This window comes from Sceloporus occidentalis, unplaced genomic scaffold (genome assembly GCF_023333645.1).
Source record: "Sceloporus occidentalis isolate IW3139 unplaced genomic scaffold, rSceOcc1.0.p SCAF_5, whole genome shotgun sequence".
In the NCBI taxonomy this organism is placed as follows: Eukaryota; Metazoa; Chordata; class Lepidosauria; order Squamata; family Phrynosomatidae; genus Sceloporus; species Sceloporus occidentalis.
Window position 1 is genome coordinate 157,240,062 of NW_028316985.1, and position 27,690 is coordinate 157,267,751.

At 39.1% G+C, this 27,690-nt stretch overlaps 1 protein-coding gene across 5 annotated transcripts in view; it reads right to left on the bottom strand.

The window, feature by feature from the left end:
• LOC149313028 (bifunctional heparan sulfate N-deacetylase/N-sulfotransferase 3) overlaps positions 1–27,690 on the bottom strand; it is a 77,597-nt gene that overhangs the window by 10,799 nt on the left and 39,108 nt on the right. For all 5 annotated transcript variants that reach the window (XM_089525893.1, XM_089525894.1, XM_089525895.1 and 2 more), the window contains exons 4-9: positions 25,227–25,381; positions 22,377–22,562; positions 20,751–20,879; positions 5,544–5,726; positions 4,756–4,852; positions 3,591–3,714 (exon numbers count right to left, since the gene is read on the bottom strand). In XM_089525893.1, coding sequence (XP_089382019.1) covers positions 3,591–3,714; positions 4,756–4,852; positions 5,544–5,726; positions 20,751–20,879; positions 22,377–22,562; positions 25,227–25,381 — 874 coding nt within the window. The remainder of the gene's footprint in view (positions 1–3,590; positions 3,715–4,755; positions 4,853–5,543; positions 5,727–20,750; positions 20,880–22,376; positions 22,563–25,226; positions 25,382–27,690) is intronic.

The window sequence follows — 27,690 nt, forward strand, 5'->3', positions numbered from 1 at the left end:
GACTGACTATCTGTTACAGCAAATGTTGCAAGGGAAGTTAATCCACTTGCCAGTTTTAACTGGTGACTGCATGGATTGCAAACAATTTTTGAAGTGGGGAGAATGTCCACTTTAAGTTTTGACATTTTTGAAAAACATGTCAAATAGTGTATGTGTGCGCGCACGCATGTGCGTGCACGCGCACCTATTTAAAAAATGAATTGCTCCAGAGTCTTCCTGGAGAAATGATTTTCCTTTGGGGAGCATAAAAAGTGTGGTCCAGGGAGTATGGGGTAGGGTGGCATATATGTTGTCCCCTGCAGCCATAAATGGACAGCTACAGAGGCAAGTTCAAAGCAATTGGTTTGCAGTTGTTTCACCTCTTTCCCCCACCCAACCTCTAGGAACTTTTCTAGATGTGTGAGGTTTCAGATGCTCATCCTTCTTCTTCTCCATTTCTTATCATTGGGCCCATTCACATTACAAAAAACATCGGTTCTGAAACCGATTCAATCACATGAAGTTCCTACTCACCCCGAATCTCACACAAGCGAATCAGGAGCTTGCACACCCGTTCCGTGTTAAATGGCCCCTAGCGCGGGTCTTTTGAAATCGGCGCAAATGCCGTTTCTTTTTAAAAACCCCGGGTCCTGGGAATGAGAACTTTGCCTCGATCACGATCGAGGCAAATTGAGGGAGGGATTTAGGTCAGAGGGTGGGCAAAGGGCAAGGCATTTCCTCCCCTCATCGGAGGGGAGGGGGAGGAGGAAAGAGCCCTGAGAAGAAGGGCTGCTGCTGGGCAAGAGCAGGCAGGGCTCCTGGCGCCGGGAGGAAGGGGATGCTCTCCTCCTCCTCCTCCTCCTCCTCCTCTTCCTCCTCCTCCTGCTCTCCTGCTGGCCCCTGCTCCCTCCGGGGCCATTCAAGGCCGCCTCTCTTGCTGGGGGACTTGGCCAACCCCAGGAGGGCACATTGTATGCCCACGGAGGCAGCCGCTTCCAGCCTGGAGCCTGGCACCCAGAGAGGGGCTCCCCTGAGAGCCAGCCTGGCAGCCAGGGGATGGCGGGAGGAGGAGGAGGAGGGTCGCTGGCCAGGCAGCAGCAGACCTCCAGCAGCTGAAGCAGGGAGAGAGATTCCTCTCTCTCTGTGTGTGTGTGTGTGTGTGTGTGTGTGTGTGTCAGAGGGAAAAGGGGTGGTGGTCTACTTCCCGCTCCCGCAGCCTCCCCATTGCTCTTCTCCCTCATGATCCCAAGGCTGGAAGGGATCCCCAAGGGACATCCAGTCCAACCCCCAATCAAAGCAACACCCCCCCCCCTTTTCAAGCAGCCTCTTTTGACCATTTATGCGCATTTTTGACCATTTATGCGCATTTTTTGGGGGGTGACATGTCTGTGTGCTTGCTTGTGCTTTATTTCCTCTTGCTCCTGGATTATTTATTATTATTATTATTATTATTATTATTGTTGTTGTTGTTATTGTTATTATTACTGTTATATGCGGATGCTACAGTCAGAATGCCTGCACTGCATTTCCCCTTTATTCCCAATAAATTCCCAATAAATCCCCATGATTCCATGGGTTAGAGCATTCCTGCCCCTCATCGGAGGGGAGAGAGAGGAGGAAAGAGCCCAAAGGGTGGATGCTAAGGGTGACAGGTGGCAAAAGGGGAGCCTGGGCTGCATAGGGCTGGGGGTGGGGGGGGAGATGGAGAAAGTGATGGAGGAGGAGGAAGGAGGAAGAGGAAGAGGAGGATTGCCAAGGCTGGGGGATGTAGGGAAATGGATGCAGCAGAAGCATTTATGCGCATTTTTGGGGGGGTGACATGTCTGTGTGCTTGCTATTTCCTCTTGCTCCTGGATTATTATTATTATTATTATTATTATTATTAATGCGCTGCATTTCCCATTTATTCCCAATTGATTCCATGAGGTCACTCTCTCTCAGCCTCAGTGGAAGGCAATGGCAAAGTGTAAGCAGGAGGAAAGGGGTCAGTTCAGCAGAGGGGGAAGCTACAATGTTGCAAAAGACCTCACTTACAATCAGTGTTACATTTTTAAACAATTTTTTGGAGCAAAGGGAAAGCTACAAATGTTGCTTTTAAAAGCATAAAAAAATGCATGACAATTCCATCCTTTGCCTGGGACAGGGCAGATCTGACCCAAATGCCCACAGGTTTATAAAAAAATTAACCCTGTGCCTGGCTCTTTAAAAAAAGGGAGGAGGGGGAGGACACTTTCCGATGCCCTGCAAAACGTCACCATGACAATCGCTTGATTGACAGCGGCCACCTCGCCGGCAGACAGAATGCATTCGATTTCTGTCAAAATGCATTCGATTTCAAATTTGTAGTGGGCACTTGCTAACGGAGCGATTCGGGGGAGGGGCATCCGGATCATCCCAGTTCCCTCCATGTCTTTTAGGCCAGTATGAATGGGGCCATTGTTTTGAGGTAATAGTCCACTCTACCCTCCCAATTGCAAAAACATACAGCACATAATGGCTGCAGATAACTCTGGTGATTACTCTACACAACACACCCCAAACCAGAGAAACTCCCACTGAGGTGTGAGATCAGGAGGCTCCTGCAAGTGCCATTTGAATGTGTGACTGGCTTTGCTTTCCCTCTGCTCCCCTGTGTTGGGAAAAAATGAAGATAATCAAAGCCTTGCATGTTTTAAGTGTTTGCAGGCACCACCTGAGCCCTAACTTCTGGACTCAGTTGGCAATTCTAAAAGCTGACCCAGAGCTCTTTGCCTCCTTTCCTTCTTTTCTATGCAAGTAGGAATACAACTAAGTCCCTGTGTAAGGCACCAGGCAGAGAAAATCCAGATGATCCTTTGCCCAGGAACCTAATGATGTCAGAGGAGTTTATCAGACAAGGGGAATTGGAAGTATAATCCAATGACAATCTGAACGCAATCATGGGGTTTAACGTTATTGCGTGATAACCCACTACACACAAATTCGGGCAATGGGAAGTCAGTCCGAACACAATCATGTGGTTTCACATTATTGCATGATAGACTGCCACAAACAAATTCGGGCAATGGCATGCTATTTTCGGGCAATGGGAAGCCAGTTCGAATGCAATGCGTATTCACGTAATTGCGCAAAACTAGCAACTTTAAGTGAATGCATTTTGGCCCCACTTTCTTTTCATTCAAATGTAAGAGAAATTCCTCCCATTTGATAAACTCCAGAGTGTATAGCCATGGCTTTTTATCTCATTTGGCCCCAGGGGGTAAAAAAAGGAGAGATCTATCTCTAGTGGTGATATATTCTTATTTAGCTAGGCTCAACCTTTTAAAATCTTAGACAATGCTGTTTAATACACAACTGAATATCTTGGACTGAAATTTTAATCAATGTTCTTTGAGTTCATACAATTACAAGTGTTTCATTGGATGAGATTTACAGTTAAATAAAGGACTAATAAGAGGAGAAATCATAGACAGGTATTTCATTCATAGCTGAGGAGATTTGCACACATTTAATTTTTTGAAGACCAAGTCCATTTTATTCTGCACATACAAACTCACATTAGATATGGTAATGCCATTTTTGTATTGTGCACAGTATAGAAATGTTAGATTTATACTAGTAACCCATCTTACCAATCAATCCCCCTGTGGTAGTTATTTCTATTAAAGAACTGTACCTCCTCAAAGGTTTTGGGGCTGGGGGAGTTACTAATGATGGAAGGATGCATAATCAGGAACAAATACAAAGCTGTTGTGCCTGCAAAGAGAATGAAAACAAAAATGAACAACTCAGACAAGACTCATACATTCTGCCAACTGGATCCTGATTTTATGTAAAATGAACCAGCTCTTTTCCTCATAATATTTAGTGAACATTGTCTATACTTATGCCACTAAATATACTAGGCCCTTGCTATCCACTGGGGTTTGGTTCCAGGACCACCCACCCACCCCCTGGATAACAAAATCAATGGATTTTCATGTCCCATTAGGTATGATGGAAGTAAAATGGTCTCCGTTATATCAAATGGCAAAATCAAAGCTTGCTTTTGGGAATGTATATATTTTTGAATATTTTCAAGCTGTGGATGGTTAAATAATATAGATAAAGAATCTGTGGATACAGAAGGCCAACTGTAACTTAAAGATACATAAAATGTATATAAAGCTTCCTTTGATACACCAAAAAAAGAAAACAAAGCTTGTCTCTAATAAGATTTGATCAATGATATGCTGTTTAAAAAACAAACAAAACTGCAGCCAATCTGCAATAGCTCTTTTGAAAACATCTGTGATCTCAATCCTATGTACTGTACAAGATCCATTGTTTAAAGAACTGCAAACCTATCTGCTAATAAGACAGTGTATTGAGACTGGTGGAGAAAGACATCTACTGGGGAAGAACATAATGGTGACAAAATATGGGATAGGTTTTTCTGTTTCATATGTTCATGAAGTAAGAATCATATGTTCCTCTAGACTACAACTCCCGACGGCCCTGGTTAGCATAGCTAATACCGAGGAATGATGGGAAATGCTAATTCAACATCATCTGGAAATCCACACATTTTCTTCCTCTAACTTAGAACATTACAGCAATCTCGAAATAGACAGATGTAATGTGGACACAAAATTATGAAACAACAAGTGCAGTCTTATGTTGTGTTGGGTTGCAGTGTAGCTAAGCTTTAGTCTGCTATCACTGCCAACTAATCTTTTCTCCTACAAAACTAATTTTTATGAAATGATTCTGAGACTAGGGAAAAGATACAACAACAATAGTAGCAGAAGTGCTCACCAGTTTTCTGAGGTCCAATCACCAGGAATTTTGGTAAACGATCACAGGTTTTTTCTTTAGACCATATATCTCTGTGCCTCTTGTCATCACAAGGGTTCTAAGTGAAGGGGAAACAAGTCCAACATAATTTTGCATACTTTGTATTGGTCTACATTTGTTTGCTTATGTATGAACACTGAAAAGAAGAGAATTTTAATGAAAAATAAAAGTCTTCCCAGACATTTTTGAATGCTAAATGTAGAGTAAACATTGATATTAGGAACTGTGTCACTTTTATAATAATCCAAATGAGGAAACTGCAGTGCTCCAGAGGTTGTTGGATTGCAATTCCAACCGACCAACAGAGCTAATGGTGAAGAATACTGGGAAGTGCAGTCCAAGATCATACAGAGTGCTGCAATTTGGCTACTCATCATAAATTAAGGTCTAAATATGGTTGTTTGTCCCAGCTACAGTAGACTCACTGAATCTGTGAGAACATGGTAAATCATCACTAATATAAGTTCTCTTGAATTAATGGATCTACTCTAGTTGGGTATAATAACTGGATTTAGACCTACATATGTTTTCTCTATCTGTTGTACAACTAATTTACATGTACAGTGTGATTAGATTAATAATTGGCCATTTAAAGTAAAAAGAACCCAAAAACAAACAAGCAAGAATCTGGGATGTAATTGTATGCCTGACAGCAATACATACTGTGACACAGACTGAGAAAGTGACTGACAGTTCAAATAAATCATCTCCAGCAAGTAAAACAGAAGTGCTTCATTTTGTGTCTTTACCTGCCAAAGAGGGTCCTTCTGCTCAGGGAAGAGCTCAAAGTACTTGTGAGCTAGCTGAACTGGAGGAAGGGTCTGCAGCTTCAAGTTAGTCCAACTCTGAACAAAATTGGCCAGATTGACAAAGGTGTACAAACCCAGTCGGTCATTCCCATAGTTAGACAGGTGTGTCATAAAGATACTGATCTTAAAAACAAAAGACATTTTTTCTTATTGTGTCACTAGATGGCAGTGAAGGCAATTAAAATTGACAAAGGTATGGAATACAGTGCACCCCATCTCAATTATTTTAAATTCTAGTTACAATATTACATGCTTAGCCGTGATCATTGTTTGTCTACATATAAACTATGGCCTCTAACTTCTGTACATGTTCCCTGTCCTGGAGAAATCTTACACTGTCTTCTCTAAACCTGTGTCAACCATGGCTGATCACACCGTTCATATGTTACACTGGACACATCACATCATGCAACACACATGATGACATATGCTTCCATAAGAATTATCAAAGCACAAGTGGGGAGCATAAGGAGACCCAGGATATAGCAGGGGATACATAGATACAACAATGAGAAAAAACCCTCTTAATAAAGAACAGTGATGGACATTACAAATTGAGTTGAAATTCAGACAGTAAATTAAGAATCCTTAGTCTTTTCCATGACAGAAAAGCTTTATAGTCTAAACAATACAAAGTGAACACAGACTTATGTGCTGGAGTACACTGTTAACTTCATTTGCCTCTGTGACTTCATACCTGAGTATAGTCTCTACATCTGTCTGCCACTGCTGTTGGAAGACAAATGAATAAGGGACTAGTAGCCAATGTTTGAGCCTAAATACCCTAAAGAAACCAGATTACATCTGATCTTGGCATGGTCAGCCCTGGTTAGTACTTGGATGGGAGCGCACCAATGAAAACCAGGTGCTGTAGGCTATATTTTGGAGGAAGGAACTGGCAAAAACATCTCTGAGTATTTTGTGCCTATGATAACCCTATGAAATTCATGGGATTGCCATAAGATGACAGGTGACTTGAAGGCGCTCAGACACCTGATGCCTGCTGATGGTGCTTTGTGGGCCATACCACCTGGGTTTAATGACAGCTTTAGCTGACAATGTCCTATTCACAAGTGCAGGCATACCTCTATTGGATACCACCATCTTCCCTTTGCTTTTTGTCCCCTTTTCTTTTGGCTGTGTCATCTAAAAAGACAGGAACACCTTTCTCTTAAATGCCATTGTTCAGTCATAGCTAAGCACAGGCTGCATCTCCATATAAATGGAAGATTTTCCATATAATTGGAAGTCTGTCAAAGGATGAGGTACACCAAAACAAGATTCTATGATAATATAATGTAAATGAATACTTCGTAATATTGTACTCTTCAGGAAGACAAAATCTAATGCTTAACCCATAGGAAAGTCATAGGTTTGAGGTACTGGTGGGGAGCAAAACTAATGCTCTGACTAAGGATGCTGTTATTCTGTAATTTAGCAATATACTCTGGAGAAGGACATTGGGTATTGGTATAATAGCCCATGATGTTAGTTAAGAAACAAGCAAAAGTCTTCTATGCAGCACTGAGCTGGTGGTGAATGAATTAGAAACTACTTCTTCTTCTTCTTCTTCTTCTTCTTCTTCTTCTTCTTCATTTGTTTATTTATACCCCACCTTCCTCCCAGTACAGGGACTTAAGGCGACTTACAAATCTAAAACAGTCCAAGTTACAACACTATAAATATGCAAAATACAAGTTTAAAAAGTATGAAGTAATCATACTTTAGTCAAACTGATACATTAATAAGTGAAGTGAAAAGCTAGTTGATCATAAGTAGCAGGAAAAAAATCAATTGCATTGTTGACAAACTATTTGATGTTATCTTTGGGAGAATTGACAAATTGAAACTAGTAATATATACTAATTAAAAAAGAATACTTATAAAATCAAAGTGCAATATATTAATGTGAATGGGACCACTTTATTTAATTTGAGAAGGAATTTCTTCTCATAGGAGGTTCCAATCACAACAAAGGATGAAATAGAGTGATATGTAAACTATGTTATCACATATGACACGTGTTTCTTGCTGTTAAATAACAGTCACAGTAGCATTGGGGAGATCAGGATTAGCACTGTGGCATGAAAAATTGTTGTTGTTGCATGATATGGTCCCATTAATATTCCCCCTATTTCACAAATGCTGCTATCTACAGAAATGCAACTACACATTTCCTGTATTGTTTAGCTTGTCCTTAAGTAATCAAGGTTAATGAATGATGTGTGTGTTAATTGCTGTTGATAGTAGATTCCCTAAAATTTCAAGGCTGTTTGTTTAATGGGCAGCCTACTATTCCTCAGAACTATTATTTTATTAAGCTGCATGGCCATTTGTTTAACTTTTTTCCTTCTAACTCTACATGTAGTCTAACAGAACCATGCTAATTAGGAGAGATACTCAGATTGTGGCTCCTTTTTGCTTTGGCACAAAGCATGGAGCTGAGGAGGAGGAACAGGATTACATATAATGCAAAAACAAGCTCAGAGCTGTAGGGCCAATGAAGGCATGCTTTCTCTCTTGACTTGAGTGTTGGAGCAGCAGGCAAGCAAGAGACAATCTTAATTCTACCCCACTCCCTACTTTAGCTCTGACACAGGGGAGAGGCACAATCAAAACAAAGCACAGATTTGGTACAGAGGAGGGTATGGATCAAATGTTGGATTACATCAGAAGTGGCTAAAGTGTGGTCCATGCTAATTAGAAGAGATGTTCAGATTCTGGCTCCTTTCTTCTTTGCTCTAGCTTCCAGAATTTCTCACCATTGGCTGTGCTGCATGATGGGAAGGCTGATGCAAGCAAACAACATCTGGAGGGCTACACTTTAGACAGCTTTATATGGAATGTACCTACTTGGACCCCACATGTCCATAGTTGGAGAAAAAGCTGGAACTAATCACCTTCACCAGCAACTGTCTCAGTCTTTGCCATAATGAGTGAATTGTGGAACTCATCTGAGACAATTAGGGCAAAGGGAGAATCTTTATTCAAGTTGTATTCTAATCCTATTCTGAATCTACAAAAGCAAAAAAAGGTAACATAATGGCCCCTTGGTATCCACTGGGGTTTGGTTCCAGGCCTCTGCATTGGATACCAAGATCTGTGGCTGCTCAAATCCCATTATATACAATAGTATAGTAAAATGGTGGCCCTTATATAAAACAGCAAAATCAAGGTTTGCTTTCTGGAATTTAAAAAAAATATTTTCAAGTTGCCCATGGTTAAATCTGTGGATGTAGATGCCATGGATACAGAGGGCCAACTGTATTTTGCTGGCCTGCAGACACAGTACTAAATGGCCTGGTCTTTATTATTTGGGAAATGTAGCATAAATATCTAAAGGGCCACTTACAAATCATGCTGTGGTAGAAAGTGAAACACAAATTTGGTAAGAAATGTTAATTTTTTGATCTTGAAATAAATTCTGATGTGTCATGCTGAAACAATGGAGATTATCAGATGGGAACAAAGTGGCTTGCTCCTATCCTTAAAGCATGCTAATAATGCAATCGGGGAGATTATCACACGCCGTGCGCTTATCCCATCCTTCTGCAGTCTGGATAGAGTAATGTAGCCATCACTGGTTGTTAACAGGAACTCCAGTTATTACCAAATGATGGCTCCACTACTCATTCTGGATGGGAGAAGAATGGGATAAGGACACGGGTGTGTGATAATTCTCCTCCCGAATGCACTATTAGCACTCTTTTAAGAACAGAAGTTTGCTCTTGTCTGATAAGGCCCAATGTGTTTCTTTTATGAAGGACAGCCAATAAAAAATGCACCCTCATCCCAAAATAAGTACCTACAGTGGAAAGGTTTAATTTGTATATTTGAGGTTACAACACATTTTAAAATGTTGTATCTCCTTCTCTGTGTTGCTTCCTCTGAAAGCTCTGGAATTCTATATTCCTGCTGCTTCTTTAGAAGACTGTGCAACAAGCATTGTTTCACAGAGCATTTGTTTAATGAGTGTCATCTTATGATACTGCCTGGCTTGTGACTAAAGCCTAAGGCTACTTTTTTGTTATTCTCAGAGGATAGAGAGATATAAGGATATATAATTCATAGGCCACAATCTCCCCCTTTAAAGCCAGAATTGTAAAAATGTATTTTCAAAAGATATCTGTTTTCCCTTCAGGCAAGGAATAATGCATTTTTGGCTACATATATAACCTTTTCTTATTTCTTTTCTTATTTCCTTTATTATTTTTACTCCTAAAACCATAAGCAGACCTGGAACTGGACTGCTGTATTCAACAAAGATATAATTGGAAAGTTTTTCTACAATATATAAGCTTCATTTTTTTCTGCAGACTTTCTCCTCCTCCTATACCTGTACTGACCTCTGACATTTATAATGTCAGTTCATCTCCTGGCAATTCTTTACCTGCCAACAACTTTAGCTCTGCACTGAAAGGGGAAAAAAGGTGAGAACTTGAAAAGGTTAGCAGTTCAGGGAAAAATATGTATCCTAAAACAGTTATAGAGTGGAGGTTTGGGTTTATGTTTTTTTTTTTTAAAGTGGTCTGAACAGATCACATTAAATCATCTTCAGGGTTAAAATGCCCTGTCAGAGAGGGAAAATACCTTAAATTCAGTTTTACTACTATTTTTCTGTCTCTTTATACTATAAATACCACAACTTGTAATGGAAGAGACAATAATCCCTTATGTTTCACTTCAAACCACATAATGTTAAAGTTAGTTTTCTTCACTGACAAGATTCAAATGCTTCTTACTGCTTTTTTACCAGGACAAATTAGTCTATGCCCTTAGTAATAATGAAAGTTCTGGTCCCTGAGATGCCATGGTAACTTTAATTTGGTAGCACAGGAAGAGGAAGTCTACCCAATGCTGCTTCACATTTCATTGCAGTAATGGGAAAAGTCATGCCTAAAAAACATGGCTGGAACCCTGTTGGAACATTACATTTTCATAAGTGGATTTTGGTCTACACGAATTAGCATTGTGCAGTTGCACACAATGTCTGTCCAGTAGAGGGCTGTTGTTACATTACTATGCAGCAGAGCCAGCAAAGTGCTTGATGAGCCTTGCCGCAAGCACACAATTGGACTGATGCACAATGGACCCAATGTTCATCACATAAGTCCAGATGTGCATCACATTGGTTCCAATGAGCATGGGGCACCAGCATGCATCAGGCACTCTTGCCGGTGTCCTGTTACATATCTTCGCAATTCAACGACCAGGTTTCTTAGCACCTCTGCTACTTAGCTAAAGATATGCAAAGTTACATAAGAGAAAAGGTCATATAGGATTCCAGCAATCATTCTTTCATCTAACTGTTAGATAGCGGCTAGAATTAGGATCTTCCCACCACACATCTGTGTAAGGAAATTTGCAAATACATGAAACGTTTGATGTATGAATCTGTGAGGAAATCAGCACAGACGTGTGTAGTGCATTAGAGAACTGTACAAGTTGAAATATTTCCCAAGGTCCATAGATTAAGGAAAGAAGTCTTTCTCTCAGAGAAAGAGGAAGGAAACTTGGAAGCCCTTGGAAGCTTCCTCCCAACAGCTAAAGAAAAAAATCATGTCTGTTATTACTCTGTAGCTAGTCTTCCAATGGTGAAAATGGCAAAAAGGGCCATTCCAAGGGTGAGACTTGGATGGGTCAGATAATGCTTCTAATTTGCTGATCCAAAGCCTTTCCATTTTCCTGATGTGTCCACTGAACTGAATGAAAAGGAGAAGTATGCCAGGCCTGGAGCTGTTGTACTTATTTTCCATCCAGCTGCCCTTCCAATTTCTATCCTGCTGGTGTGAGCCCAGCAGGGCTTCAGTTTTGGCAGTTTCTCTCCTGCCTCTCCACCCCCTCCTCTTAGGAGTGCCTTGTTATTGTAGTATAAGCTTCATGTCAAAATACAAAAACAAAATGTGATGTTTTAATACAGGTTTTAATATCAAACACTAGCAATTATGTTCTAGTACTAATGCCCGTTTTGCTACATATGGATTAGTCCTTCTGAGCAATTTTCTAACTAGTCTATGCTGTCTAATTCTTCCCAGGCAAATGACTCTTTCAGCAATGCACTGATGGCCTTTATTGCTCCCTTTCCCTTCTATAAAAAGGCAAGGCAGACTGAATGAATTCAACTAACCTTGCTGCCCTTTAAATCAAGTGTGTTCCAGTGAAAACAGCCTATATTATTAGATTACATCACCCCATCTTTTAAAAGCCTTCCTATTAAAGCATTTCATTGTTTGTGGCTTTAGTGCAAATACATCCATTTTCCTTCACCTTTTCTCCCAAATAAATCTGAACACTAGCTGTGCCTTATTGCACTCTCTCTGGAAATTCATATCTTTTATAAATGGAATAAACCAAATGCACAGAATGCTTTAAATGGTAGTTTGGCCCCTGACTAGTAACAGATTTCCAACTTTCATCTTTTTCACAAAAGCAATGGCAAAGGTTCTCAGTTCTATTTTCTTATTGCATAAAGCCCTCTGGATAAGCTGCACAATCACTTCCTTTTGACTTCTTGCCAGCCCACCTGCTTTCCTACAAGGCAAAATCAAAGCAAAAAAAGGTCTCCTTTTGAGTCTCTGTTCATTCCTAAACTTTGAAGTAACAGCCATTTTACCCAGCTTTTAGTTTACAATGAGAAATTGTGGTAAATGGCAGAAGCTTTCAGACAGTACCAGTTGAATTTGTTTTACACAAATTTATTTTACTACATGTTTTGTGTCAGCGGTTTCATACAGTTAATCCCAAGAGCACGGAGGCCAGTGGTGGCTGCAAACCACTTAAGCCTTTTGCTGCAGTGCCTCCATTCACTTGAAGAGGGCCTGTGCATATGTAAGCATCACTGCAAGAAATGGTGATTGCATATTGTCAGCAGTGCTTTGTAGACCAACACTGAATGTGCAATATCACAGAATTCCCTCCTATCAACAGTAGTCTCTCTATTATATGAGATTTTCTTTCCAACAGAGTAGTCACTTCTGTCACTCATTGATCAGAATGAGGATTGGAGTCAAGAAATCAGAAGAAGACTAGGATTGGAAATGGTAGCTATTAAAGAACTAGACAAGATCTTAAAGTGCAGAGATATAAAATTGAACACCCAAGTTAAGATAGTTCAAAACATCGAATTTCATGCGCAGTCGTCACACTGCAGAATTAATGCAGTTTGACACCATTTTAACTGTCATGGCTCCATCCTATGAAATCTGGGGATTTGCAGTTTGTTGTGAAACTAGAACTCTCCAACAAAGAGGGCTAAATATATCACAAAACTATAAATCCCAGAATTCCAAAGCATTGAGCCATGGCAGTTAAAGCAGAGTCAAACTGGACTGATTCTGCAGTTTAGATGCAGCCATAGTTACTGCCATACTTACAGCCATACAATAGGCCCATTAAAACCAGTGGAGCAAGATAATCATGACTATGTTCCTTTGATTTGGCTTGATGGAATTCCACTTACATACTTTCAAGCTGTAAAATCACTTCCTTATGTATCTTTATGTGCTTAATTTTGGCACTGGAGTCACCTCATATGTTGTAAAGATTGGAATGATGTCATATATCCTGATGCAGTAAATTTGGTGCTTATAAAATGAAATAATTTATGATTAATGGAACAGCTTTATTTAGGTGCTAGAAACAGAAATCCTTCCAGTTTAATACAATACTGTTATTTTAGTCACAGAACAAATGTTTACAGGCCACAAGAGTATGTTTAACTTTCAGACCATCTATTTTCCAATTAATTTTGCATTGTGTACACTGTGTATGCAGGTCCCTGATACTATCTGCATATTATTCTGAAGAGTTCAATCTCAGGTATTCAGAGACTCAGCAACAGCTGCTCTTACGCCATTAGACTCACAAAGTGACAGAATAATGAATTAGGCTTTGGTCTGTGCTTGAATATATTTCTTTAAATTGGGAAAGAGAAATTCATTTTTAAAAAGATGGATGACATAAAACCCCCACTGTATTCAGTGTTCCTAATAAAAATGAACCCCTGAAAGATCACACTTTTGCTTTCACATGAACTGTGTGACATAGTCTCACAATTACCATAAATATTAATTGGTAAGTGTATTTAGGTTCACCTTCTCTTCTCCCCCCCCCCCCCACACTTCCCCAGAACCTATTGAAATATAGGAATAATATAGACAGCAAGTTTTAGAAGTTATATATTCAGACAAAACTAACAAGCATTAAAGCAGTCCTCTATGTAGCATGAGGGTGGTAGATGGATAGCAAAACAGGCAAACATGGAAGTGTTTGACTGTTTTTGGATCAAGGCCTGCCTACTTGTTCAAGAACAGGGCCAGACTGTCAAGAAGTTTTGAACACAATGAGCAATGGCCAGTTTATCTCATAACTGCTTAAAGTATAGGAAACAACTGTCTAAAGGATATATGGTGCTATCAGTGAAGCCAGGAATACCAAGAAGGACCCTGAAGGAGTCTGATGTGTTACTTAGGAAGAGAGACACTTGTTGACTTAGAAAATATATCTTCTTTGTCATGAAAGGATATAAAAATGTATGTGATTTAATTCCTGTTGTCATTGAAAATATGTTGATTTTTTTTAATATCAAAATATCAGACCAGTACTGTGAGCTAATATAATGGGCTCAGCTGGGATGCAATGAAGGTTTGCCAAGATGTGCAGTTTTATTGGAAAAGCCTTCTCTGTTGCTTTGATAATTTTTGTGAATTTTAGTAATATATTATATCATGCATTTGTATCATCCCAAAAATTATGGAATAAAGATTTTAAATAAAATTAGCAGTAATATATTCACAGCCACTGCCGACGTTGATAATATTTTTGACGGATGCATCCCAGTGGTTGTATAGGGTTGGGTTTTTTTTTTAGTCTTTTATGGACATGGCTGGCACTACTGGCCTCTTCCCAAAATAGCAGGCGGCCTAATTAAAAACATAGTTGCTGGTTCATTTCCTCCAGCTGTGGCTGTTTCAGAATAACAGATTGGTTCTGCAAAGCAGTTTACATTTCTTCCCAGCAACAGAAACTCTTCAGGATACCATACCCCTTAGGAACATTAGATTTTCCTAGATCTTTTCTGCATCTTTCATGCAGAGATTAAGAATAAAGTGTCAGCATTTATCATGTTCAAGTGTTTAATCATCGGGCTTGTAAATGGAAAGAAAAGGGGTTGGTCATTGATGACTATTTTAATGGTTTTCTCTGCTGCATATAACAAAATACCATTATAACAAAATATCATTTTAACAGCCTTATTACCATTGTAACAAAATACCATCTGATTATAAATTTTCTGAATCTTATTCCAAAGATTCACTGAAATAAGATTTTTTTTTAAAAAACTACTGCCTCTAAAAAGTTAATATTCAATAACATTATCCTACAACAATATCTTCTCCAATAACATTTTTCTCTAATACAAGCATCAATTGAGGGGCCGCTAAGAAGCATCCTCTTAACTGGTACATTTCTAGGGAGAAATGTGTACTGCACCATTGCCATATTCTTTTTTTAAAAAATTATTGAAAAGCAATCACATATCACATTAAACATTGACATAAACATATACACAGTGACATCAAATACAAACATACAACACACCATTAAACACATAAATTCTAAAAGTTATATAAGATATATGCTTACACTACTTCCAATAGATCTTATATTACCTTGCTTACCTAACTTAAAGTATTCCCTCTGATCCTAAACTAAAAGTTTAACCTCTGGAGTAATTAAAGACCTCGTATCTATATCCTTTACTACCAAATATCCAGGTATAACCATAAATCATATCTAGTAGTTTACAGAAAGATACCATTAAACATTAGTTGTGATAATTTATATTAACAATTCAGATAAATTCCAAATCTTTTAGTGACAGGAGGTAGCTTCCAGTCTAGTGATAGTTTTATTTGTGTGTAAATAATACCATTATTAGTTGATAACAGATCAAATAATAAGATTTATAACATATTTTCTAAACAGTCCCAGTCTTTCTGGATTGTCTCTATATTCTGAAAACACCATATTTTGAAAAAACATTTGCCCAAGTTTGGACCTTGTTACACCTGATCCATAATTTGGTCCTGTTCAAAATGTGTTTGATCTCAGTTAAAATCAGTTAAATTCGGGACCAAGTGAAAGTATCTTCATGTGAAGATATCTCCACTTCAGTGGATCTCACTGAGAACAGTTTCAGAATATTTGATCTTCTCAATAGTAGAAGATGGGGAGTTTGCACTAAATAGCTTGGATGATTTAAGGTTTTAAAATGCAATTTCATTCACATGTTACCACATTGCTATACATATAGTTATTTTTTAAAAAGGAACTGGCACACAAGAGAAGGGATGCACGTTTGTAGTAGTTCAAGAATAATGCCTGTGTCCATGACAGGAAATAGAGAGGAGGGGGAAAAAGATACACAGGTATCTTTACCTAGATTTATGGACAGGTAAGTTTCTATGTTGAACTCAGCCCTTGGGTGTAATTGCTCTTCTACAGGCTCAGAGAGACTGATAATGTCTTCCTGTCATGTTTTATTAGGAAGACTTGCAAAACAAATATACCACTGAACTGCAGTGTTCTGTACCTGCTTATATTGGGTTGAGAACCAAAATGTTTAGTTTCCTCATTCACAAGATGTATTTGGGAGAGTGGTAGCATTAGGAAAGTGAAACACTGAATAGAAATATGACTCTTCTGTCCCCAAATATTTATTTTAAAATTACTGCAAAAATATGGCATGGAAGTATGGTTCTGCCAAGCCAGAATATTTATTTTCAAATGCTTACAAAGATATAATACTTCCTCGAAGAGCAAGAGAGACAATTTTTGTTGGTTTCCTCATTCCTACTGCAGCCCCCTGGTCATCCCAAAGGAGATTATCACACACAGAAGGGATAAGGACAGGATTGCTCCCCTGTCCTTATCCCATCTTTGACTGTGATCCTGCAAAATGCTTTCAGATCTCAGCTCTATTGTCCTATCATTGAAGTGGTATTGCATTAACGTGAACTCTCATTAAAGTAAAATGCCGAGCAATGCTGCTTCAATGATGGGACAATGACGGGATCTGCATGACATTATCTGAAAGTCTTTTCATGCAATCATGGTCAATCATGCTTTATGGATGGGATAAAGAAGGGATAAGCACAACATCATATGAAAATCTTCTCGTGATCATGCTATAAGAACGGAAAAAGGACAGGACAGGGACGTTTTGTCCCCAATCTGATAATCTGCCAAGTCTTCCAAAGAAAATCAAGATTTTTGTGAGGTGAAAGTTCAGGGGAGGTTCTTGAGTTCTAGGGAGAGGGTCAGATAGGGAATCTGACTAGGCTTAAAGAAAGTTAGAGAGATATCCTGACAAGACAGTGCTGAAGAAAGAGACGAAGGGTCTCAATATGGTCAGAGAAGGATACTGACTGGGACAGAAAGTGTTTTGGAGATTATAAAGTGGAAACTGAAAAATGCCTGCAACTGTTATATTAATGTAACCATACCACATTTGAACTATTCTACCTAAGCTACATTGTTGCTAAATGTTATTCAATAAAGTCAGTGTTTATTTGTTGTAACAGAAGCCTATGCCTGAGTGAATTCTAAGCCGTATAGGCACAGATAAACATGTTAGCTAAGATATTACCTAACATATTAAACTTTTCAGATGAAGAAACTTGGGGCCCTAGTCCTTATACATTTAGGGAAAGTGTATAAAGGGTAGACACTGGGCAGATGCCATTGATGAAGGGTCTTCTATAAGTGAGAGGTAAAAGGTAACCTCAAGGCTTAGAAAGAAGGCCACGTCACAAGTGTGAATTGCTGAAAAGTGCTATCTACCCTTTCTGTTGGTAGGAGTTAAGAGTACCCTCTTCCATGTTCCACTCAAATGTCTGGATCCAACCCAATAGTCCTCGAATTATTTAATGTTTGAATCTGATCTTGTTAACATAAGCCTTTTTTGTATCACTCTGGTGTCTTCTGGGATGGAGCGAGCAGGTATGTGATCATCATTGGTTGCACAAAAATATTTGGGAGGGAGGATATAAGGACAAAGGATATTTTAGGTGGGGGAGCTGTGGCCTACATCACCTGTCCAGATGATAATACATACGTACACACACACACACACACACACACACACACACACACACACACACACAAAGAGAGAGAGAGAAGTGCCTTTACTTCAAGTAATAAGGGAAGTCCAGAAATGAGGGGAGTGAGGTCTTGAGGGACATCCCCCACACCACACTGGTGATCACTTTCAGTTTGTGAGAAGATCATGTATTCTATAAAATATGAGGGAGGAAATATCTGGAACAGGAGCACTTTGTGTTAAGCCCCACAGCAAAAACACCTTTTCTGTTCACTATACCAGTGCAACTGAATGCAAGCAGGAATACTCTGCTGGAAGATTTGGCCTGAACGCCAGGAAAGACAGGATGCCATGGAAAAGGAATGAAACTTCAGTGAATAGGTCCTTATGGACAATAAAACTTGGGAATTTTTTTTAAAAAAGCGAGTCTTACACTACTGTTATTGTTATGTGCCTTCAAGTCATTTCTGATTTATGACAACCCTAAGGCAAACTTATCCAAGTTTTTATGGGGGGGGAAGGGAGATTTGTGCAGAGGGAGTTTGCTTTTGCTGTCCTCTAAAGCTGAGAGAGTATGACTTGCCAAGATCACCCAGTGGGTTTCCATGGCCAAGCAAGGATTCAAATCCTGGTCTCCATAGTCGCTATCCAGCACTCAAGCCATTATACCACACTGGCTCTTATACAACTTATAGAACAAAAATTTGATAATTTCTATCAAATATCCAGTTATCATAAAATCATTAATTATTATTACTGTACAATATGAAACCCAGAAAATCCTGTAAATTGGTTTTGATTTGTCAGAAATATTGGTTCAGTCTAGCAACCATCCACAAAAATACGGGAGTACACTTTAATCTTGAAACATAGTACTGACACACGCATGCACGCACATTAATATCACAGGAATATATTGTGGAGTCCAATATAACAAAGTCTAAGGATCATTCCTCTAATAGTGGTTCTCCAATCAGCTGCTTAAAAAGCTTAGAATACTAAGGATAGATGGAGCTTTTTTAAAAAGTTATTATTTTGTTGTTTGGCAAACACTGGTTGCATGGTTTTTTGTGGGATTTTCGGCCTGTGAGGCCAAGTTCTAGAAAGGTTTATTCCTGACATTTCTGCATGCTCCAGTACTTTCTACATCATTGTATCCAATATCTTTCTGAATATCTTTCTAAAAATCACTGCACAACTTCAAGCAATAGCAACAAGAAACACATCTGCAGTATCCCTTTAACGATGCATTAAGACAAGGTCAGTTAGTTGTCACTTGTAATCTGATGCTTGCTCAAATGCCTACAGAGTAACAGAGAAATAATTTCTCATTGTGTTTGCCACTGGCTACTCCAACCCCTTTACAACCACCACTGTATAAAATAACTTTTAAGAAATGGGTAGCATGCGATAGGTTCATTAAGTGGACTGTATTCCATTCTAGGAAATGTTATTCAATGTAATATGGAAGGCCCTGTCATTAGGTATAGGAATCAGTCACTTCAAGCAGTAGACATTGTCCCAGGTGCTAGAGGACAGAGTTGAATCCAACATAGGTTTCTACTAGTCTTTTTCAATCAGATGCAGTGAAGAATACTGTCCCATAGATATTGTTGAAGAAAGATTCAACTCCAGCCGAGATTTTGTATATGCAGTGGGTGAAGGACCATCTTTTTTTGTGTGTTTTAGGCAACATTGTGTGTGTGTGTGGGGGGCAGCTCTAGGGTTGACATTCAACAAACAAACAATGAAAACTTTGTACCTATCAGAATATAACTCGAATATTAAAGTGTTGTTGTCACATATCCACCAACAGTACACAGATGAAAACTGGGACACATCTGGCCAAGCAACATCAGAATGTGGTCAAACTGGTGACAGTTATTAAGGAAGAAGAACACAAAGCTAGGAGAAGCTGCAGCAGTTTGCTTTTGCCTGAGCCTACTGGGAAAGGCAAGATTCCCCCCTCCTTCTTCCCTGCTGAGTTAACTGAGTACAAACTACTTTTCCACTCTGAACTTGAATCTGCAACAACTGAAGTAACCTGAGTAGAAAGGAAGAAGAGGAGAGAGAAACTGGGATATCTTAAAAGCAGCTGAAAAATTAGAATGGCAGAAGATTGGTTGGGACTGTCCCTGCTAATTCAAGACAGTTGGAGAGCATGTTTTCAGTTCTACTACTCAAATGGTTTGCTGTGTATTTGCCAATTGAGTGGAAATAGCTTTTCAGGGAGCAATGAGACAACAATCAGGAGAGATGAAGTGTTCTGCACCAAGAGCAGAGAAAGCCATTAAAGAATGATGGTCTCTGCTGAATTTTAGAACGTTGTACTTCAAAGAGTATGAATGAGCAAGAGAACAATTCAAGAGTGACCAAACCATGTAACTTTGAATTCACTGCCCTATGTGTTTCCAGCATGTCAACTTCCTTGAGAATTTGGGTTGATTTTTTTAATAAAAAATATGTCATTTGGGAGCTACAGAATGGCCTCTGTCACAATGATTTAGAAGCTTCTAGCATTTGAGAAGCAACAAAATATGTCATAATGTATGACAGTTTTAATCCACATAAGGAGGGAGGTATTCCAGCAACAATTAGCTGCTTCACTGAGGATTCGCAACCTCATTGTATGGTAGTAATGGGGTAGCCCCAAGAAAAGGAGCAACAAAAACAGCAGGAAGATCTATTTGCTCAAAGGCAGACAAATTCTTGTTATGGATCAGTAAGCAAGCTCTGTCATAAAAAACCTACCACAGCAATGTCAAAACGGAATACCATTAGCAGCAGTAATAGTGTCACTGACTTCAAAATGGAAATAAATTCATATAGATATGGTAATCAGCCATGTTTGTAAGCACTACAGTATTAAGTTTTACTGATATAAACAGTATATTGTAGGATTTCTATCAACATGGCCTTAAGCATAATACAGATGGGAGCTAAACAAAAACACCACAACAATGTTAAATCTTTGCTTATTAAAAACCTGATTCCTAGTAAATTAGTTCATTATTTATTTTTGTCAAAATATTTGAATTACTTACTGGATTGAGAACAACTGTGAAGAATAATTCTCCTCCCTGTATACTTTTATTTAATTCTTTTGGACCACCTGGATACTCCTTGTAAAAAATTGTATGCGTAAAAAGACCACAGGTTTGCCGAGGAAGAACCTGTACAAAAGCAGAACAGTAAGAGAAGGGGGGAAAGTACAGACACAATAGGGCACAGTCAAATTTAGGGAATAAAATTATGTTGCATTCCAGATGTTGTTACTGTAGCTGTGAACAGCCTTAGTTAACATAGCTGAGTAAAAATATTGGGAATTGTATTTGGAACAATAACATTTGAAGGACCACACAATTCCCACCCTCGGAAATTGGCCCAGCCAATGCAAGTACCTCCAAGTCACAATAATTGTAGTGGAAGAGACAGAAGCATGTGTTTAATTCTCCCACTGTAAGAATGAAATGCACTTAATATGGATTGCTCATGCCCAACAGACTAAACCACACATCATAGGGCTAGGGTATTCCCTTAAAGAAGGAAAAATACAGCCTTTTGTATCCACTGATTCTGCATCCACAGATTCAACCACCCATGGCTTGAAGATATTAAAAACAATTTTAAAAAGAAAACTTTGATTTTATCATTTTATGTAAGAGACACTATGTTACTCTGTCACTATATATAATGGGACTTGAGCATCCATGGGAGGGGGTCCTTGAAGCATATCCCAGTGGATACCAAGGGCCCACTATATCATCAAAAGAGAACATAAAAAGAGGAGACAGGTCTGCACAAAATGTACATATGCTGATTTCTATGTATAAATGCAAACTGGAAACTATTACTCTATTTGCAATATATCCGATCACGGTGGGTGAAACTATGATGAAGTGACCTCTGCATCTGCTCTGTAAGCTGTCCATGTGCATAATGGTTGGTGGCAACCTTGATCTCTTCCTTCTGATTCCATGTCCATACTGACAGGAAAACCCAGCTTATTGTTGGGGTTTCTGGATCTATGGTGAGGACAAGCTCTCCACACAATTGGCAGCAAGAGTAGACTCATATTGGCAGCACTGCCCACACACTCCCCCTCCCATCCTGTCCCAGTCCCATTAAAATACAATATGGAGTAAAGGAGCTGCACAATCTTGAAAGTGACAGCTCTGGACAGGACTTGGAATGTCCAGACAGGAAGAAGTCAGCAGCTTGCCTGGCCCAGGATGCCTCCTGACATCTTCCACCCAACCACCGATGCTCCTCCATCCAATCCCCACCCCGGTGCACAATCAACATGCTCAGGGGATTATCCAAAGTTTCTGGCTTCAGAGCAAAAGGGACTCTTTTTACTCTGGAGAATCACCCTGTAGTATGGACTGTAGCAGTGTTTTGGCTGTATGTGTCATCTAAACAGGTCACTATGGGGATGTGATAGGAATGTTTCTTTTCCTCCGTGTGGACATAGCCTGAATAATTCTTTATCTTAAAACCAGACTATCCTGCCTGTGCATTCTGCCTGTGCATTCACCAGCTAGGACATGAATAATCAAGGGCATCTCTTCAAACATTGTGAACCTTATAACATTCTTTTCCTTTGAGATTATTCACAAGTATCTGGGAATATAATCTCAACCATCAGAAAGAGAACCAGAACAGCTCACCATAATGTTTTTGTGGATGAAGCCTTTTCTGTATCGTGCAGGTTTCAGGTGTGGGTACTCTTCTGTACTTGTGATTTTAATATTCCAGACTTTTTTCCAGGCATCATAAAGTTGAACATGAACAGGATAGACACCAGAATGGTGTGGAGCCACAGCATATCCCATATCCGTTGGAATTCCATGTTCCTAAAACAAAGCAAAATCAGATTAGAAAGCTAAGCAATCAGAGCTATGTAGTTCATGAGCATCATCATTACACATATATTTGAGTAGGTATGATAGTATTGCTTTTCACATCTAGCTTTTGCTCACACTGCCCACGAAAAGATGACAAAGATTACTGGCAGCCATTTTTGTTGGTCAGAAAACTCCACAAGCAACAGCAGCACACCTTCACAAGGACCAAGTAAGAGTGACAAATAATGAGCAAGCTTTCTCTCTCCATCTTTCTAGTGGTGCTGCTATGCAACTTAACACACATTTTCCTATGTGTGAATGGTGAAAGGCATATAGGTATATACCTATCATATTTCAGTATGAAGAGAGAGAGGGAGGGAAGGACATCAGGAGAGCATCTGGCTTTCAATAATTGAAATTTGATTAACATGTACACAGTTTGGGCAAAAAAAAAAAAATAGGCAGAACGAATTGTTAATTAATGAATCTGTAATACAGTATGAGGGTCTGCTTCTCTTACAGTACTACAAAGGTAGCAATCATGTAGCCTTCAAGATTACATCTCCCAACATTCATCACTATTGCCTATGTTAGCTAGGGGTGATGTGTGCTGCAGACAAAGAACACCTGAAGAACCACATCTGCTGTACTCTAAATATCCTAATTCCTCTTCAGCAAGAGCACAACTGAGATTGTAAACCCAGGAGGAAAAGGTTATTACTGAGAGAGATGCTGAGCTCATTGCAGTTAATTAGAGGGTGGCCGCACCTATCCCCAATTCTGATTTTTCTAGTATTCTTAATGATGAATCCACATGACCAAGAACATCTTCACTTCAGGCCTGTTGCTTTCCATGGGATGATATAATTATGGAGAGGATGGGTCAACATCTATGTTAACTGAAACTGGGTAAGAAATACCTGAATCATGCATGGGTTTCAGGTTGTTGTTGTTGTTTTGGGCGATAATCTTGTATTCCTATTGGTTTTCTGTTGAGACATCTATCTGCTAAAATGCAAGTAGCTTTCCATGAATAACTTGTTAATTTCCATGGCTTATTTTAAAACAGTGTGTGAAATACTATGCTTTCATAGTAGCAAACCTTTGATTCCTCTTCAGATTTGAAATCTCTCTCTATCTCTAAACTTCATAGTCTAAAGCTTAAAATGAAGGTTCCTCTGTGATTTTGAATCTTTTCTTTTTTATTTTACTAAATTCAGTTTAGGCCTCCTTTGGTGATTCTTATCTCTGTAAGTAATGCAATTTATCAATTCTGTTTCAGAGTTAAATTCCTAAAGTACTCTCTGTGAGCTTATTTCATGGCACTAAATACTTCTGCTCAAGAATACAGGTTCAAAAATCCTGAAGTAATATTGACCTAAATCCAACTGTTAGCCCCAACTAGAGAGAACCCAATGAATCAATGGAAACTTGATAAATAAATCAACATGTATGCGAGTTCTACTGTTTGAGTGGATCTACTCTTTTTGAGACTATTGGATTTAGGACGCTGTGTAAATTGCAATAATACCAGCTCTCACTTTGACAAAATTTAGGCTTTAGTTATAAAGCTAAAAAATATTGGAAAATGATACAGAAGCCAATACAAGATATTATCAAAATAAAAAATAAAAAAACCTGAAGTTTTTTTATTGGAGATATTAAATAAGAACATCAAAGGAGTATTTTTATGGTATTATATTATATGATATTGGCAGCAAGAGTTTTATATTCCCCAAACTGGAAGAATATTTCACTACCAATTAAAAAAGAATGGAATGGCTCAAAGTCATCAGAATAGCTGGAACTGATAAATTAGATACTTATATCAAAGAATAGCCATTAAATAATTACCAAAAGATTGGGAACTGTTTATATCATTTTTGAAGAAAAAAAGAAGAGGGAAATATTATAACTGAGTTTTATCATCTTGACTTCCGGGCGAGTTCTGGTTTGATCTGTTCAAGGACCCATTTGTTTGTCTTTTTGGCTGTCCACAGTATCATAAGCACTCTTCTCCAGCATAACATCTCAAATGAGTTTATTTTCTTCCTGTCCACTTTCTTCATTATCCAGCTCTCACATCAGCACATGGTAATGGGGAATACAGTGGCTTGGGCAATTCTAACTTCAGTGCTCAGCTGTATGTTTAATGTTCAGTTTATTTATCCATAGGATGTACCAATATGTACACCATGTTCTGGCTAAGATGTAAATAATGACTATGACTATGTCCTTCAGAGCAGGATCATGGATGGATGGTTCAGTTATCTCTTGTACTTACTCATTTCAGTATCATTCTGAAGCTAGGAACTCATGGCTTTTAGGAAGCAGAACTTTCATTTCCCCACAGGCTCAGAAATTGGACTTTCAAATCATCTGACTGGCCAGGGCCAGTCCATCTAAATGACATACAGGAGTCTTGTGCTGACAACTGCTCTGAATTTGAGGTATGCCACACCATGATTTTATTTATCTAGTAGCAGCATAAGTTCATGGGTAAATTAATGTAAATTTCTTAATGAGTTGAGAATAACAGTCCACATAGATTGATCATTGAGTATTTCAGTACATGATCATAAATGTAAGAGAAAGCACTAAATTTAAGAGATTGAAGAAAAAATAAGACACAAAATACTTCTGGCCAATCCACAATACATGCTTTTAACTTACTAGGGCAAATTTTTTGTTGAGAATCATTTGTTCCACCAATGATGATTCATTATGGAAAAGATGAGGCTGCATGTGGCTCCACATGTGAGGAAACCACCAGAATTCATCCACAGACCCCAGCAACAAGTCATCACCTTCATCTTCCTCTACAGTTCCTGCAGAAATAAAATCAATAACTTTTCATTTTAGTTTTAAAATCCTGTTACAATGATTAAGGGAAGTAACTGTGTTAACTCAGGCTGCCCAAGGAAGAAAAAGAAGTGTCCATGTTCCATTCTGCATCTGGAAGCCAAAGAGACGACTGAAATGCCTCTTGTAAAGAGAAGTTGCTTTGTGAAGTTGAAGGCTTTCACGGCTGGCATCCATAGTTTTTTGTGGGTTTTTCGGGCTATGTGGCTGTGTTCTAGAAGAGTTTATTCCTGACATTTTGCCTGCATCTATAGCTGGCATCTTCAGAGAATGGTGGCATGGAGGTGTGTGGGGTATATATTCTGTGTGACCCTTGGTTAAGAAGAAGTGATTTACATGTTCATTTGTATGCTGGTCTTTTGGTGAATGGCAAGGCCTCAGAGTGGGAGGATATGCAAGGAGGATTTGGGACTATTTAATTCGTCATCCGTTGTCTGCTGGGAAACCTCCTGATCCTGGGTGATGTTCATTTGGATGTGCTGAGTCTTGATTTTAGTGTTTTTCAGGACTGGTAGTCAAACTTTGGCCTGTTACAGACTGCCAAAATAAAGCTGCTTCGGGTCTCTTTGGAGGTATGCTGTTTAGATGATGCATGCATCCTAAGAGTCCGGAAGTCACGCCAAAGCCACACTCCATTCCTAAGCACTGGAGTGCAGCTTTGGCGCAGCTTCTGGATTCTTAGGACCCATGCATCATTTAAATAGCATACCTCCAAAGAGACCCGGAGCAGCTTTATTTTGGCAGTCTGTAACAGGCCTTTGTTTACTTTCAGGGTTTCTTCTTTCCTGTTGAAGTTTTCCAGGTGTTTGTGGATTTCAGTGGTTTCCCTGTGCATTCTGACCTGATAGTTGTTTGGATGGTCCAGAATTTCAATGTTTTCAAATAGCACGTTATGCCCAGGTTGGTTTATAACATGTTCTGCTACTGCTGATTTTTCTGGCTGGCTCAGTCTGCAGTGTCTCTCTCATGTTCTTTGACTGGCTTTTGAACACCGCATTTGGTGATCCCTATGTAGACTTGTCAACTTTGCCGTGCAGCTGTGGATAAGTCTAACTAGGGACCATCAAACACAGTGTTCAAACTCCAATCAAGGAACATGAGAGACACTGCATACTGGGGCAGCCAGAAAAAGTAGCAGTAGCAGAACATGTTGTAAACTAACCACCAGGGTTTTAAGATCCTGATTTATGTGGCTTTGCATATGCAATCTCATATGTTTGACTTCAATCTTTCTATTGGTATAACTCTTATTTCCTCACTAGTGATTTGCTCTCCAGACTTTCACCTTCTCTTTCAGTCTGAGAGAAGCAAGTAATTTTAGAGTGGAAACAGCATTTTAAGCAGCTGAAATGATGTAGTGGCTAGCCTGGGATCATTAGATTTTAGGAGTACATTAAAACCAATGACTTTGTAGTTGAACAATATGGTCATTTCAGGGGTGAGCCAACATAAAGAGATTTGTTCTATGGTAATTATGTAGATGTACTGCTTTCTCATGCCATCAGAGAGCCTTGAATCGTGTTCACACTGTAGCAATGATGCAAACTAGCTTTTTCTTTCCCTGCTTCTTGGAATACCTATTGGACAAACTACTACTTATGGTGATACTATGGTAAAGTGGGTGCATTCAAATTAGCACTTTTTGCACAATCCAGCATTGATAGTTTAAATAAGTGGTAGGTGAAAGTCTGTCTACACTATACAATTATAGCAGCTTCATACTACTTTAACTTTCATGACTCTACCACTATGGAATCCTGGGATTTGCAGTTTTGTGATGAATATTCAGAAATGTCTGCAAGAGAACTCTATTGCTGTGGTCCTCCATATATTTTCCACTTCAGGTTGCAGAAGTCTGAGCATCAGCCAAGCTACCAGAGGCTTCTGGAACTGAAGTCCAAAGCACCCTGAACACTACAGTTTTAAAACCACAGCTTTTGTGCGCTTTCCTGTACTATGGTGCTGGAACTCTAGCAGAATATTCTAAATATCCCAAAAGATGGAGCCATAGCAATTAAAGTGGCATAAATTCCATGAAACCTGTAACGTATATAGATAATTTATCAACATTTGATTATACATCTTCAGAACTCAATCTTTCCATTTCTTCTCATATCAGTTTGCATCAAATTCCATCTGATGTTCTGCTTCCCTTCATTACCAAAGCCATTCAAATTTACTTCATTCTCAGTTAGTGCCATTGCTTCTGTATGCCCATTTACCAAAAAAAATTAATAATGATCTTGCCAGTTTGGTCAGCCAAATAGAGTAGGCT